This window comes from Corapipo altera, unplaced genomic scaffold (genome assembly GCF_003945725.1).
Source record: "Corapipo altera isolate COAL_440 unplaced genomic scaffold, ASM394572v1 75, whole genome shotgun sequence".
NCBI lineage: Eukaryota > Metazoa > Chordata > Aves > Passeriformes > Pipridae > Corapipo > Corapipo altera.
Genome location: NW_020884887.1, coordinates 15,635,787 through 15,651,107, shown reverse-complemented (window position 1 = coordinate 15,651,107; position 15,321 = coordinate 15,635,787). Strand labels below are relative to the sequence as shown.

The 15,321-nt window shown below is 41.4% G+C and overlaps 2 protein-coding genes across 5 annotated transcripts in view; one reads left to right on the top strand and one right to left on the bottom strand.

Annotated features, from left to right (window-relative positions):
• GABRA6 (gamma-aminobutyric acid type A receptor alpha6 subunit) overlaps positions 1–603 on the bottom strand; it is a 21,410-nt gene extending 20,807 nt beyond the window's left edge. For all 4 annotated transcript variants that reach the window (XM_027643263.1, XM_027643265.1, XM_027643266.1 and 1 more), the window contains exons 1-2: positions 447–603; positions 220–338 (exon numbers count right to left, since the gene is read on the bottom strand). In XM_027643263.1, coding sequence (XP_027499064.1) covers positions 220–338; positions 447–499 — 172 coding nt within the window. In that variant the 5' untranslated portion in view covers positions 500–603. The remainder of the gene's footprint in view (positions 1–219; positions 339–446) is intronic.
• Positions 604–6,390: 5,787 nt separating this feature from the next.
• The window catches only part of GABRB2 (gamma-aminobutyric acid type A receptor beta2 subunit), a 151,003-nt gene continuing 142,072 nt past the window's right edge, over positions 6,391–15,321 (top strand). The window contains exon 1 of the mRNA XM_027643256.1: positions 6,391–6,505. The gene's annotated coding sequence lies outside the window, so the exon portion shown is untranslated. The remainder of the gene's footprint in view (positions 6,506–15,321) is intronic.

The following is a 15,321-nucleotide window of genomic DNA, read 5'->3' as shown; positions in this document are numbered from 1 at the left end:
GGGACACGGAGCGGGGCCGGGGGCGGAGGGTCCGGGGCCGGCGGGGCCCCCTTGGTGCGAGGGCAGCACCGGAGCCGCCCCGCGAGAGCCGGGGCCGGGCACGGGCCCTTCGCCGCCCGCTCCGTGGGTTCCAGCGCCCCCCCCCCCGACCCCTCCTGAGGGCCCCAGAGCTCCCGCCCGCCCTTCCCCACAGCCGCCCCCAGGGCACGGCCCCGCTACCTCCGAATCCCGGCCGGAGCCTGTTGTCGTAGCCGTCCAACAACTTGTCGAGGATCCGGGTGATGTTTTCCGAGTACAGGTCCGCTCCGTCGCCTTGGTCCCCCAGCGCTTTCCCCAGGCTGCGGGGAGAGGTGAGTCCCGCATCACCCTCCCGCTGTGGGGCCCCGGGGCAGGGCCGGGGGCTCGGCCCGGGTCCGGAGGGAGCCGTCGGGGCCGGTGTCACTCACCTGACGGCGACAGAGGCCGAGGCGATGAGCAGAGCCATGCCGTGCCATGCCATCCCGCAGGGCTGTGCGGGGCCGCCCCGGTGCCCCAGGCCCGTCAGCTGGAGCTCATGGTCCCTGCGGGAGCGGGCGGGCTGTGGCTCAGCCCCGGGCTGGCCCGGCTGTGCCCGGTGCGGGCAGTGCGGGCAGTGCGGGCAGTGCGGGCAGTGCGGGCAGTGCGGGCAGTGTGGGCAGTGCGGGCAGTGCGGGCAGTGCGGGCAGTGTGGGCAGTGCGGGCAGTGTGGGCTGTCCGGGCTGTCCGGGCTGTCCGGGCTGCGCTGTCCGTGCGTGTCCCGCCGGGCGGGCTCCGCTCACTGCTCCGGGGCGGGAATTAGGGTTTGGAGGGACGGTGCGCGGTCGGAGAGCAGTGACAATAATCGAATAAGGCATTAGGGGAGATTAAAAGGAAGAAATCCACTGCTAGTTTTGGCATGGAATTAGCAGGGACCCGTTAGGAAATCTGGAAAAGCGCTGGCATCTTGCTGATAGAGATTATGTTAGAAATGGCCTCAGCTTTTATTATGTTTATGGTTCACAGGGAGATTATTATGCAGCTTCTGCATCATTAAAACTTGGGGGGGGGGGAGGGCCTACAATATACTGGGGTTTTTAACCTTTCTCAACACTTTTCCTCTTCAGTTCTTCAGAACTGTACAAAGGTCTTGAGTATCTAAACATTAATCTTTGAAGATTGAACAGTAAAAGTTGGTCCTGGTTCAGGTTTCTGGATTGGTTTGGGATTTTTTTTTTTTTTTAATACTAAGCTGTTTTGAAGGGTTATAGATGCAGATTTCACTCAGACTTTAAACCAAGGCATTACTAGGACTTTTGTTGGAACTGGAGCTCCTTACTTTTAAACCACTGGGATTATATATCATTACTAATTTTGTCCTGATAAGTAGTGACTGGATCATTACTGTCCCCTCCTTCAGTAAGTGTGTTAACATAGTCAGCCCTAAAGGAAAAAAAGTTCAGTCAGCTCCAGCTTTTTCTGAGGCCTTATTACTTCTCACAGAGCCACTGACTGACGTAGCACCCGGGTCATCTAGATACACTCTAAACAAATTGGGTCAGTTTTCTTTCCTCATGGTAATACAGATGAACAAATAAACACACCAAAAAAAATTAACTGTTTTCATAAAATTTTGTTGCATAAACCGCATTTGCATTAGCAGCTTCTAAGCAAATATATTTAATTTTCAGGAAATGGAATGCAAGGATTTGCATGAAACTGAGAGAACCATGTAACTTATTCAGCAGTAAGACTAGATTAAGAGCAACACTGGGGTTTGGTGCTCAAGTTTTGTGTTTAAGAGAGACTGTGATGCTACAAAAGCAAGAGAATACAAGAATGTAATTAAAAGTACAAGATACCCTCTGTGATTGAGTCCCTTTCCCTGTTGTCATGGGCAGTAGTGTCATATAATCCACTTAGAGCTCCGGCTCTGCCTCTGGACATTGAGAACCAGAATTCCTGAGAAGCCCTGGAAATGCTGTGTGAATGCACCACAGGTCTCTGTGAATCCATCATGGGCTAGTGTAGCTCAGGCTTTTTGCTGCTACTCAGAACCATTTATCTGCATTCATTTATTCACAGACAATACCACTGCATCTGTGAAAAATCAAAGGCTTGTATGAACTACTAGGTGGAACGGGGAAAAGAAGAAAAGGGAATTCAACAAATCAGAACCTTCTGAGGGTTATGTTCCTGCTCTGATACTGATTAAAATCTACCAGTTTGAAACTTTACCCCATTTTTCAAATATGTTTGATCTTACTGACATGTTTGAGTCTTTTCTGTGCATCACTCTTCTCAGAATATTAAAACTGTACTTAGTGTGTAAACACCAGTAAGACCCATTTTTTGTAAATATGTTTCCATTATTGTAAATATGTAAATGCATTTCAAAGTTTAGGGATTTTTTTCCCACTGGATCACTAATTATTTCTATGAGTTCTGTGTTCTGTGTCTTACTTTATATGCCCTCCTGGAATAATGTCCTTTTCCTTTTTGAATGAAAGGAAAAAGAAGTCTTGGCAAAATATTAGGAAGACTATTTGAATTTCCTTCACAAAATGTGCAAGAGGAGCTTTTATAAAATTGAGCATATTCTGTGTCCCATCAGCATCCCCCAACTTAATAGCACACATCCAATTTGTGTTCTTTTAAAAGGTTTATTTTAGCAGCTTCTTTTAGTAAGCATCTCCTGAGTATTAAAAGGCCAGTGCTACAGGGAGCCACCCAGTCATTTCTTTTACTTCACTTCTCTTTGTTGTAAATTAGAGAAGTCACATTTTCTGTTGTTGATCATATAATTGACAACTGCCTTTTGTCCAACAGCACCCTGTTCCAAGTTAGACTCGTGTTGTGTAAAAAGATGAACAAGACAATCTGTCTTGTTCAACGAAGAGACTGGGATGAGGCAGACAAATAGAATTTGCCTCCCTCCCTCCTTTGGAAATTGGGGGAGATGAATAATTTGCTTTTTGGAGCCTGTTGGATGTGAACAGCAGCAGCTGTTGTGGGGTGATCTCTGCACCCCCTTGGCTGTCCCTTATGATCTCACCTCTGAGCCCAGCCCAGCAATCCTGGCACAGCAGCACAGACCTGTGATGGCAGAGCAGGAAACCTGGGCAGGACTGCAGGCTTTGAACAAGTCCCATGATTTCAGCCTGGGATTTCCCTGCAGGAAAATGACACGATCAAATTCTTTTTAAAGAATTTGCAGGAAGAGTCAGAGACAGGTAAAAAAATAAATCTCTAAGCCATTCAGATGATTGGAGCCTGCCTTCCAAAATGCTCAAAGTAGCCTTTGCGTGGTAAAGAAGGGGCTTTGCTGTCTGGCATAGAGCTAGATGGTTTCATGAGCTGAAATAGGCTTTGGACAGATTGTTAAATCTAATTTATCTTGAAATTTCAGTAAATGTTTTCTTTCTGTGGATTTGAAACCTTCAAGAGTGAAACAGAGATACTCCCTTTCTCAGCAGTTTTGAAATTCTTTGCACCAAGGAGTTGTGTACTCTTGTATTTGTTTTCTATTTATGAAGTGAAATGCTCGCACTATCAAATACACAAATTTCTCTATGAAGATCAAACCATCAAATTCTAATGAGTCTGTGGTTACCAAGACAGTTTGAAAATAAACACAGCTGAGAAAATTAGCTGGAAAACAATTTTATAAGTGATCTGAGCAAACTTTAAAGAGGGATAGTGATCACGAAGACAAGAAGAGAAGTTTCTTGGGAGACAAAGCTCCCATGAGAATAATGAACATGCTTACCTTATAAAAGGCTTGTCAGCAACATATGCTTTGGGCATTTAAGCAAACAAAGTTTGGAAATTTGCTGAGAAAGTGGCATGAACTGGACAACAGGCTTGAAATAAGTGAATGGCAAATTGAGAAGTGTGGTGGCAAGGTTACACTTTCCAGCTGTTAATGTCATCACCTTGTAGGATGTCATTAGCACTGGGATGAAAGATGATATTTCTCATTCACTTAGGAATACCACTGCTGAAATTAGATGTTTTGCAACTGCTGAAAACATCTTGAAAAATGTGTTTGTTTTCTTCTAGAATTTTGAAATTAAAATAGTCTGAAGTTTCTGTGGCAACTTGCTACAGTTGAAATATGACAAATTTGGTACAAAGGCTACAAGACTGCAATTGAGTTTCTGATACTTGAAGTTAATGATACTTGTCTGTTCAGTCCCTGACAAAGAATGTGCCCCCCATTTCTTTTTCTTCAGCATCTACCTACTAGAAAAGAAGAAATAAGCTCTTATGATGTGGATGTGATTACTAAATAAATTGAAGGATCACAAAGAAACTGACTTTTAAAGCTGCCTTTAATTTGTGGGAAAAAATGGATTTCAAGGTTTTGTTTGCTTTTTATTTTAAATTGCTTTATTTCCCAATGAATTAATTCATTTTGTAGGTGATATATGGCAAAGATATAAGTAAAATAGTTTTATCACTGTACAATTCTGTCTAAAAGAAATGCATGCCAGATTGCTATTCCCTCATGCTCATCTTTCTGTCAAAGGACAGTGGTTACCCTGTTTACCCTTTCAGTGTATTTCCTCTGCCTTCCAAAATCTTCAGGGGGAATGGATGCACATATTGCTGCCTGTGCTGCTCCCCCCTGCCACTGAGAGTTCCGAGTGGGGATGAGTCATCTGCTCCCAGATTGTCCTGTTGGTACCTGGCAGCACAGGCAGCTGGCACAGGGCAGCTCAGACTGAGGGAACACACTCTGCAAAGATGCTTTTGTGCTGCTCATTCAGTCCTGAACAGAGCTGGGCACAGGGAAGGAGTGTTTTCTAATGGATACGTACAAGTTGGGGTTATGCATCTGCAAACACATATACAAACATACATTCTGATTTTTCATATTAAAGGCCTAAACATTTAAGCCTGTATGCACAGGAGATTGAGCCCGAGTTTGCTTTTATGTCCAAGAAAATCAAAGGTCTGAAGAGACAGAGACCATAACATTTCAAATCTCAGGTTGATTCTTAGACATTATTCAGTGTGCAGTCTAGCATAAACACATCAGTAATGGAAAGAAGCTTGATTTTGGCAGATCTACTGGGCAGAAAATGAAACAAATTCTATAGTAAACATTTTTGAAGGATATGGGACAGACTGCTGTTCAGTTGTTAGTACTTGTTCCTACCTACCTGCAGGCATATAAATACCATTGCAAAGTACAGATGGAACTGGCTGAGCTCACCTGTACAGATCAATACAAGTATTGTGTGGTTTGTTGTTTTTCTCAGTGCTTTCTACGTGTGTCATAAGGATTAAAGCTTTCTGGGAAATCATCTGTGAATCTTTCTGTGAAAGCTGAGGGCTCTCTCTAGATGCTTGTTGAGGCATCTACAAATAATCTAAACCAAACTGAAGCCAAAAGGCTCCTTCCTGGCTGTGCAGGGGGGAGACAGCACCAACCAAAGGTGGTAGGAACCACAGAGGAGTGAGCTGTGTAACTGCCCCTTGCCCCAGCACTGCAAAGACCTTTTATTTTGCTGGCATTTTTGCCCCCTGCCATTCCAACCACCTTTCAATAGTGAACTGCAGAGGGAAGGAATCAGAGAGTGATTTTTAACAGGCTATTTTTAACAGGCTGTGTCATCATGTCCTTCCACATGTTTGTCACTTTTTATAAGCACCCTCACCAACAGCAAGTTATTCTGTAAGTGAATAAGAGAAGGAATGCTTTACTTTTTGAAACCTTGCTGGCTCTCCAGATGATCTCACCTATGTAGTCAGGTTCCCAGTTTTCCTATGATGTTTCAGAAATATGTGTTTCAAAGACAGACCTGTTCTAAAAGAGGATGTTCTCTCATATCTCAGGAGTTAAAATACAGAAAACAAAAATCTAATTCACTAGGTTATGTTAACTCTACTTGGTGTAAATCATCCATTATTATTTCAATTTAAGTAATCTTTACAGAGCCATTCACAACTAAAGAACGAGGCTTGATGTTAATTTATCAGGAATAATATTTATCTCAGGACAGACAGTTACAGTAGGGGAGTAGCAGGTTCTACTGCATATTCTCTGTCTTTCTGAATCTTACATAAACTTTGCTATCTTGACTGCACTGGCAAGTGTCCAAGTCCTAACCCAGCAGAAGCAAGTTCTCCACGTGTGACTGTCAGCCCAGGACACGCTGGTCCTGTGATTGTTTGGAGGTGTTTCTAGCACAGGTGGAAGGCACAAGCTCCAAATGAGAAGGAAACCCTCCTTCAGCAGCACACCTGGGGTAGGAGGTGCTGGCAACTGCAGACTCACTGCACCTGAACGGGTGTGGAGCTCAGGGAATTCAGGTGTTAACTAATGACAACAGTGATAATGCCTGGGATTATATAATTGCAATAATGGGGGTGATTCTTTCTTTTCAGTGAACAGGAACTGTTGGATGAGAGAGAGATGGTTTCTAGCCTGGCATCCTTCTTCAGATTTGAAGAATCAGCGAACACAGATTCTTAAGTCTCAAGAGTTCTGCTTGTTTTGGAGGTCAGTCCTTTTCTCCATTGCCTAGAGAGAATTCTGAGTCCAAATGCCCAGTGACAAAGCCCTGCTGGCTCTCTGTCAGTTGGGTGGTGGTGGCTCAGTGGGTTCTATTCAGTCACGTGGGTGGGAGGCAGCAAGGATGTACAGACAGGGCACAGACACATCCAATAGCTGTGTCTGTGACAGAAAGATAAAGCTGCCTGGATGAAAATACACAAGACTGCACAAGATACATAAATGAGACAAATTATTTAAGAGATTGTAATATGCTGGTTAATAGTCTTTCCTTGAGCAAATGTCTTTAGGAGTCCACATTTAGAAATCAGCCTAAAGAAACAAACCCACTTTCAGATGTGTGTTTAATGAGACTTTGCCAACTATTACCTAATGAGGTTTGTTTTATTGTAGACACTTAAGGTTAAATTTAATTGTTTTCACATAATTTTGGAATAAAAGTAATTTTCTTATAAACTTACTTCTGACATATGGATATTTCTCCACTTGATTTTTCTTCCAAAAGTAAGATTAAAAACCTTCAACTCATTTTAGAGCTGAGGGAAGGTGGAAAAAAAAGAACTCATTTAGTATTCAGTGGGTTTTGTTTGTGTGCTTTTACACAAGGCTGAAATACAACAAAAGTGGGAGTAGCTTGTTTGCCTCTTACTCAGAGTCACTTAAACCACTTTATTACCTGGATGATTTCTTATGTGACCAGAGAATCCATATTTTTCTCTTGGAATCCTATGGTTCCCTGGTTTTTGGGTTGTATGTTACCTAACAAACTAAGGTAGAAGTGTTAATTTATTGCAGTAGCTCCGAATAAGATTAATCTGTGTTAGGTCCTGAATGCCTCAAATATATGATTTATTCTACTAAACATATTACTATTTCACTCTGGAGTAACTGTGGAATACATTGGTAACCACTGTTATCCCCTCTAGCTCCCACTCCTTGACTCTGATCAGAGGTTGGATTTATGTCACTTCCCTGCAGATACTCACCTAAGCACTTTAGTAAAATTAATTCATCTATATTTGTCTCTGTTTTATATATTCTCTCAGAAATGGTTGTGTAATCGAAATCCACAATTTAAATGCAGGAGTTCCAAGGTTGTGCTTGTATTTTGATACACTGAGGAATGTGCTATTAGCTGGTACTTGAACAGTGAGCAGGGGCCTCGTGGAAGTGCTTGGCAGGCACAAGTTAAACCATCTTTTAAATACTGAACACTGTCGAGCACCATTTATACAAAGTCTGTTAAGATAAATATTTGAAATGAAAATTTTTGATTGTCCCTTTCATTGTGGCAAATAATTTTCATGTAATTATAACCATCAGTGTTTCCCCTGCTTCTTTGCCATCTCAGGGGGGAAAAAAAGGAGTAAATGAATAAGATTTCTCCAAGTATTTCTTGTGGATTATTTGGTAATTCATTTCACGATACTGAAATTTCTTTAACCTCCCATGTTGGAGAGTATTTGGCACACTTGCATAAAACACCCCTTCTGACACCTGAATCTTTCCCTCTGCTTAGATAGAGATAAGCCAGTTAAGTGTTCCTTAATTAGGTTCATTCTCAACAGTGGCTTTGCTGTTAATAGGAAAGATTAGATGTTTGCATTATAGAAACCAGCAAGATGCACGTTTAGTGCTCTGTATTCGTAAAAAGATTTAGAAAAATGTTTTAGTCTCAACTTTTCTGACATATTGAAAGCAATACAAATTACATTTATCACAGATTTTACCTGTGGAGTTACCAGCTTTTTATCTCTCTCAACCTTCATATTCACCTAACCTGCATATTAGTCATAATAATATTGAACTATGCTTGTTATTTTACATCACTTGGAACACCACCAAAGGCACGGTGCTGTAAAAGATTAACCTTCCAAACATCTTGGAAAATGTAGCCTGTCTTTGTAAATCTCCTTCTGAGGTACTTTATACTCAAATTTTTTCTTACCTGCTTGCAAAAATTTCAGACTATCAAATACATGGACTAAACTATTAATTTCTCCTGCTGCAAAAAATCCCTTTCTTATGTTGCAAATAAATCACTGTATATTTACATCCAAGCTGCTGCATTTATTTCTTTTCAAAGTTGTTGAGCCTCTCAGAGAACATAAAACTTTCAGTGACTTTGCTGTTTTTATATTTGTAAAGGCTGTTCTTAAATGCCTTGCCATAAACAGGAGCTTGCCATCTCAGGCATAAAAATGGACATATGTATTTGAAAGCTTGCAAATAAAGAAACACAGAGCAGGATTATGAAATCTGATCCAGAACATGGGTTCTTGTGTACAGGCTTGTGGAAGGAGAGCTGTAACCCCTTGTCCTTGGTTCTCTGAGCAGCACAAAGGGTGGCAGTGAGTCCTGGGGGGACTCAGGACCTGCAGAGTCCAAGGCAGCACTTGCACTGTGCCTCTGACAGCAACACCAATACAATGGGTGTGTCTGATACCAACCCCAGAAAGCCAGCTGTGCTCCTGGGCACAGGCTGGGCAGTGTTACCTGGCCCTGGCAGTGTTACCTGGCCCTGGCAGGGTTGTAGCAGCAGCATGAAGTGTATTTTCCCATCAAGCAAAGCCACAGTTTAGCAGGTTTATCTGAATGCCTGCTATCAAACCTATGGTTTCATGGGATGGTGCCTGTCTCTTCCCAGCACATTCATCTCCTCCTGCTTCACCATTGGTAATTTTCCTTTCCATAGCCTCATTCTAACTTGATAACAGTGAAATAATGCATCAAATTAAAGCCATCTGAAAGTATATAATTGGTTCACTGAAACAGTTTCTATTTCCTCCACTATTTCTTATGTTTATTAGTTCTTGTATGTAGTAGGTAATATATTTATATGGATCCATGTAAACATATAATCTTAATCAGCTGTGCCATCTTTCCATATATATGCCAATACATGTAAAACATAAGAGACAAAATAGTTTAGGCAGTGGACAAAACCCATTATGTTATAGGACAACTGGAAGAAAAATAACAGTTTAATGGCAGCTATTTTTATCCTCTTTATCCTATTTCCCAGTATAATTATTTCTAGATCAGTGTCCTCCTTTTTGCATGCAGGCTTCTGTGAATATGCTGATTTTTTTTTTTCCCTTTGCTCTAATGTATCCTTTCAATTTGTTTCCTCCAATTTGTACAGCTACCTTTTCTCCATTTCTCACAAAAGCATTCATAGCATTTGAAAATGCTTAATGCTTATATTCTTTTGTAAGCACATTATTTTCATTTATACATGTCAGCCCTTTCTTCCTGACAGTACTGGTATTTCTGGTTGAATCTCACACATGCAAACATTGCAGTTGTAGATAATAAGATACAGATGCTGTTCCTCCCAGTTTAATCAGTGTGTTGGGTCATAGTGGCCTTAAGTCTCTCCCATAAACTGAGCCTCCTAAAGTGCTTGAGTCCATGGGGAAGGATCCTGGTTCCCTTTGAGATGCCTTGGGATCCACGATGGTCACTGTTGGATCTGCTGTGCCTCATTTCTGAGCTGGCAGTGCCACTGTTTGCTCTGGGACAGGTGTGGGAGCTGGGCTGGACCAAGAACAGCTTCTGCTCAGGAAGTTTTCATCAGAGACTGCAATTCCACTGCCTGGACATTAGATTAGTACTGTGCTTATCTTTTGAGTAATTTTCACCCAAAGTTTATGTGAATAGAATTGTCTGTCACCAAACTCTAAACTTGTTCCCAGGTAGCATTTGCTTTAACAGTAGTGTTTGAGAAATGCTGCAGCACTAATTTTAGATGACCTGATGCTGTTGAATTTTGCCACCTTTTGTTGTGTCCAGTGAGTTCCATCCACCTTTATATGCCAGTAAATGTAGTGTTGCTCTGCACACTCATCTTTTACATCTTGAAAGCCTTCTGTTTTAGCTTAGCTATGCCAAAATCTGAAATTATCAGTGGCGTCCTTGGGTGCATGTACTATTCTAATTTTAATATTATTAAATATGAACCTACAAATACATATGTTTAAGTTCACATAAATGCAAAAATATTGATTCATGAGAAAGAACCAGCATATATGAATCTTGCCTCATGAGAAAATGACAGCTGACAAGAAAATGGGAGTCTCTTAAAAGCCCAGGTCTTACTAAAATTTGGTTCTGTGTACAGCTTTCTATAAAAGTCCACACTTGTTATGAAGGACAAATTACAGCAATAGCCAGATGGAAAATTTCTGCTTATAAAAAACTTTCTTTTTCCTATCTTTTTATTAAAATAAATACTTTGACAGAGTTTTTAAGTTTTGTCTCAGTTGCAGAGAACCTCAGGCTTCTTCCCATGAGGAACATCTGGAGGCTTTGGAAGCTTTTTTGAGCCAGGTGCTCAGCAGGCCCCCTGTCCCCTGAATAGAGGGGCAGGATCTAAACCTGAGCTAAGGCTCCAGTCCTTCCAACAGCAGCTCTGAACAGAGTGGCCACTTGCCATGTCTTATTATCCGGGCTCCCATTCACCACAGAGCAGGAAAACTCTCTTGGAAGCTGTAGAGAATGTCTGTGGTTCTGGATTTTGTTGTCTTTCATAAACTCAGATATCAAAATCCATTGCAAAAGAAACCTTTTTCTTTTCTTCAGGGGTAGTTATCCTTCCTTGTCCTTCTTTTCTCTTATGTCCTTGCCTTACTGATTTCGGTTATTTAGCTTGCAGATGTCTGTTGATAATCTTAGTTTCTACAGTGCCTAATACAAGTGGCTCTTGTGGTGCTTCTGCATGACAGCCTTCACTGACAGGGTAACGTTCATCTAATGAAGCTTTGAACATTATTAATCAAATACCTCACAGGAACTGCCAGCCTTCCTCGAGGATGGATTTTTTTTTTAAATCAGTGGCAGATTTACCAGCTAAATTTTAGTCAAAAATTCTTTCCGTGGGAGTATTGTTGAATGTCTGTCAGTTCCAGCAGCCAAAGACTATCAAATAATCCCAGTTATCACTGGCTGACAAGTAGCTTTTGATCAGCAGACAAAAATACTAACATTTCTTCCCTAATAAAATGTCTTCGGGCCTTGGTCCTCTTTGTTCTGATTATTTTCTATTATGTCCTAAAAAACTTTAAAAAATACATAATTGCTGTACTTATTCCTTTTGCTAATATGATATTTTTACCTTGTCTTTTGGTATATCTGAGATGAGAAAAGAAGCAACATGCTTTCATAGAATCATAAAATAATTCTAGTTAGAAGGAACCTCTGGTAGAAATCTGTTTTAGTCCCCTACTCAAAGGTTGGATTCAGCTTCAACATCAAATCAATTTGCTCTAAGCTCAAATCTACCTCAGTTTTGAGTGTTTCCAAGGATGGACTTTTACAGCCTTTTTGGATAGTCTGTTCCAACGTTTGACCAATCTTCCAGTGAAGTTTTATTTTTATTTATCTAGCTCAGATTTCTGTTCTTGCAGTTTTGTATTTGTTCTGTTTTCTTCATGTTTAAAGTAGTGCATTAATACTGTTTGCCAGAAAGTAAAGAAAGAAATCCAAATATTCTCAATGAGTAACAAAAAAACCCACGTAGAAATGGGAGGAAGGGTGTGATTTGGGTTTAGTCTTCAAGTACTGCATCAAAAGTTCATCCTGACATCAGTGAAACTCTGTGTGTGAAACTCAGCCTTCCTCCCCTGTGCTGTCCCTGGCACATCTGGGTGCTGCCAGTCTGCAGGAGGTGGCTGCAGTGCCACACAGAACATCCCTGTGCTCAGTGCTGGACGCTGTTTCTGACCGAGGGGAAACAACCACAGTGTGTCCCAGAGCAGAGACTGTGGAACTGCAGGGGAATGGGAGAGCAGTGGGCTGGAGCAATGACAGAGGAGCCACGAGCCCTGTCTGGGTGCCAGTGCTCCCTCCCGGTGCAGTTGCAGAGCATCGCTCTGGGCCCGAGGGACAGAAGGTGTTCTCCCAGACCCGCCCTGCAGCCCCTCTGGGGCGGGCGTGGCCGCGGCTGGAGCGCAGATCCCCGGGACACAGCGCAGGTCTGGGAGCGGGGCAGGGGTTGTGCCGCCTCCCTCTGCCTTGTTTTCCCTTGTTTTCCTGTCTCCATCTGCTGGGAGGAAGGAGGTGGCACTGCCCTGCAGGGCCAGTGTCCCCAGGGCTGCCCCGGCAGGACACGGGACACGCTGATGGTTCTCAGCTTCAGGACCTCGAGCTCACGGACGGTCTCTTCTGAGTTCTTGCAAGTGATGAATTTGTCCGTTTTGTCAGGAAATACAGTCTAGGCACTGAAATTTTATTCTTGAGGGAAATAAGGATTTTAAATTCTAAAAATGCATTAATGGGGCAGAAAGAGACTTGACAATTGAGATTAACTTTTCTTTATTTAAAGAAGACCTCCACCATGTGAGAAGGCTTAGAATGCAGAAGCCTTTGCAACATAGGCAAACTCTCCTGACAAATCTCCTTCTTCTTCATTCCTGAAGCAATGGCTATGCAGCCAGAAGGGAATTCCTTGGGATAAGTGAGCAAGCTTTGGATGTTTGCACTGCTTTTATTTTGGAACCCAAAAATATAAGCAGCAGAATTAACAAAATTGTCTTCTGCTGTGAAATGTCCACACGAAAAGCTAAGAGGGTCTAGACCCAACAGCTTTGGAAAGTCAGTGCTGAAGCTGGTGAAGCCAAGTGCTCCAGGAGTGGTGGCACAGGGGCAGCATTGCTCAATTGTTCCATGTAGAGGGGATGGGGAACTTTTTGTAAATCCATCTACAGCTTTTCTGGGGTTTTATAAGAAAACCTATAAACTATATGTTTTTATAAGCAAACATATAAACTACTATGAAACATTTCTCAAGTAATGAACCCTTTAATAGAGATTATTTAAGAGAAAGCAGGGAAAAGGGTTTTAAAAAGCTTTTAGAGGTTTTGGCTTTTGCATTTCAGAAAGGGTAATTGGCAAACCAAAATTCCAGTGAGAGGCTACAATTCTGCCTAATAAATAAGAATTTATGTAGAATCTGATATGTGATTTGATTCTTACTTTTCTTTTAGAGGTAATGCATGAGGTGATAAGGTTAATCCTTTTTGTCTAATCCCAAATTCTTAAGGAGAGGTAGAGAGAAAAGTGGAAATCCAGATAGGTACTTGTAGATTATCTTTAGCTTTTTTTTTAATGCCATATATATTCAGACTAACAGCTTAGCCTGAAAATAAAGGAAACATTTCCATATTGAATCACAATGAAATTAATAATTGGAAAATTAATAATTGTTTAGACCTATTTAAAAAAATTCCTCCTTTTCTCAGTGTTCTCATCTCCAACAGAATGTAGTAGAAGAGCTCATTTGCAAACTTATTAGCACAGTAATACAAATAATTTTCCAGGAAATAAGGTTGTTAGAAAGTTCAGTAGGGTATGGCCTGATTTGAAGGCCATTGAAGTGTTTCTCTTTTTAGAATATGGATTAACTCTTAATATATCATTTAGAAGTCAATTCCAAAAATTCCTATTTCCTTTTAGTGCAAACAAGCTTAAAACTTTCTGCTTTGTTCCCAGACAAAACAGCTTTCTTGAACTTAAGCCCCTGAGTTACAGCATAGTTGTGGGAATTCAAGTAAATACTGTACATAAATTTATTTATCTATGTAATCAACATCTATTGTTTGATAATCCATGAATTTGCCCTCCAAATTGCACACATAATGCTACTACATTAACAGAACTAAAAGTAATTGGGTTATTTTGTGTACAAGATACACAGTCCTGAACACAGGAGACTTTCACTTTTAAACCCAGAACGCTGTTGTGTCTTCATACATCCTGAGGACTAACAGCAATAATTTGAGTGCCTTCAGGTTTCAAAAATTATTAATACATTTTTCTAAACATTTACAGTTATTTGTATGTGGAAAGCAAAATTAAATATCACTCATCTCTTAGATGCCAGTTAACCATTTATTCACATTAAAATCTACCAAAAACATTGGCCTAAGAGAAAAGGGGTTTTTTTTCTCATTGAAGACTTTTTACTTCAATTAAAATAACTATACATTTGTTACCATGGGATAAGTTTCATAAATCATAACTCAAGGAAAAACTAGCCCTAAAATAATTAAATTAGAATTCTCAAATCCATCATCTTATAAAGATTTTGTTCGAGATTTCAATTTGATTCTTCTGATCATTACAAAATCTCCAAATTTGTTGCTTAGAAAAAATAAGGTAAAGCTTCCCCTACTGGTCTGTTTTCTTACTTTCATAATGCAGAAAGGTTAAGCTACAGGTGTTTCATGCACATAGTTTTCCTGCCATTATATTTAGGACTTGGAATGTAAACAAAAGAAAACTGAAGTTCCAGATTTCCAGAACTACAGTTCTGGTTCTTGTATCCATCACCTGGATTGCTGATGCAGAGTTAGTGTGTTAATCACCCCTCACTGCTCAGGGATTCACCTCTTGTATGTTCTGCTGGGTGACACACGTGGGTATTTTTTGGCACCGTTTTAGCCTGAAGTGGTGACTGAGTGACCATGTCCAGGCAGAGGCTGTTGGGCAGTTTTGTCCCAGCTTTAGTTCTTGGGCTCTAAAACAAGATCTCTGGCTGGAGACAGAAAGTCCCAGTGGAATTGCTCCCAGGTCAGTGACAGCACAAGGTGGAGGGACTGCTGGAAAATCAAGGTTCTGCTGCATCAAATCTGTCTGACAGGAGCACATGCCTGTACTTTGTTCCAATTTACACTCTCAGTTTATGGCCTGAAAGAGCCTTTGCTGTGGGAAGTAAAGAGGGCAGTGATGGTTCTGTGGCCCTGGCAGCAGGGAGGGAGGGAGGGAGGGATGGAGAAGCCATCCTTGTATGCAGGGAGGGAGGG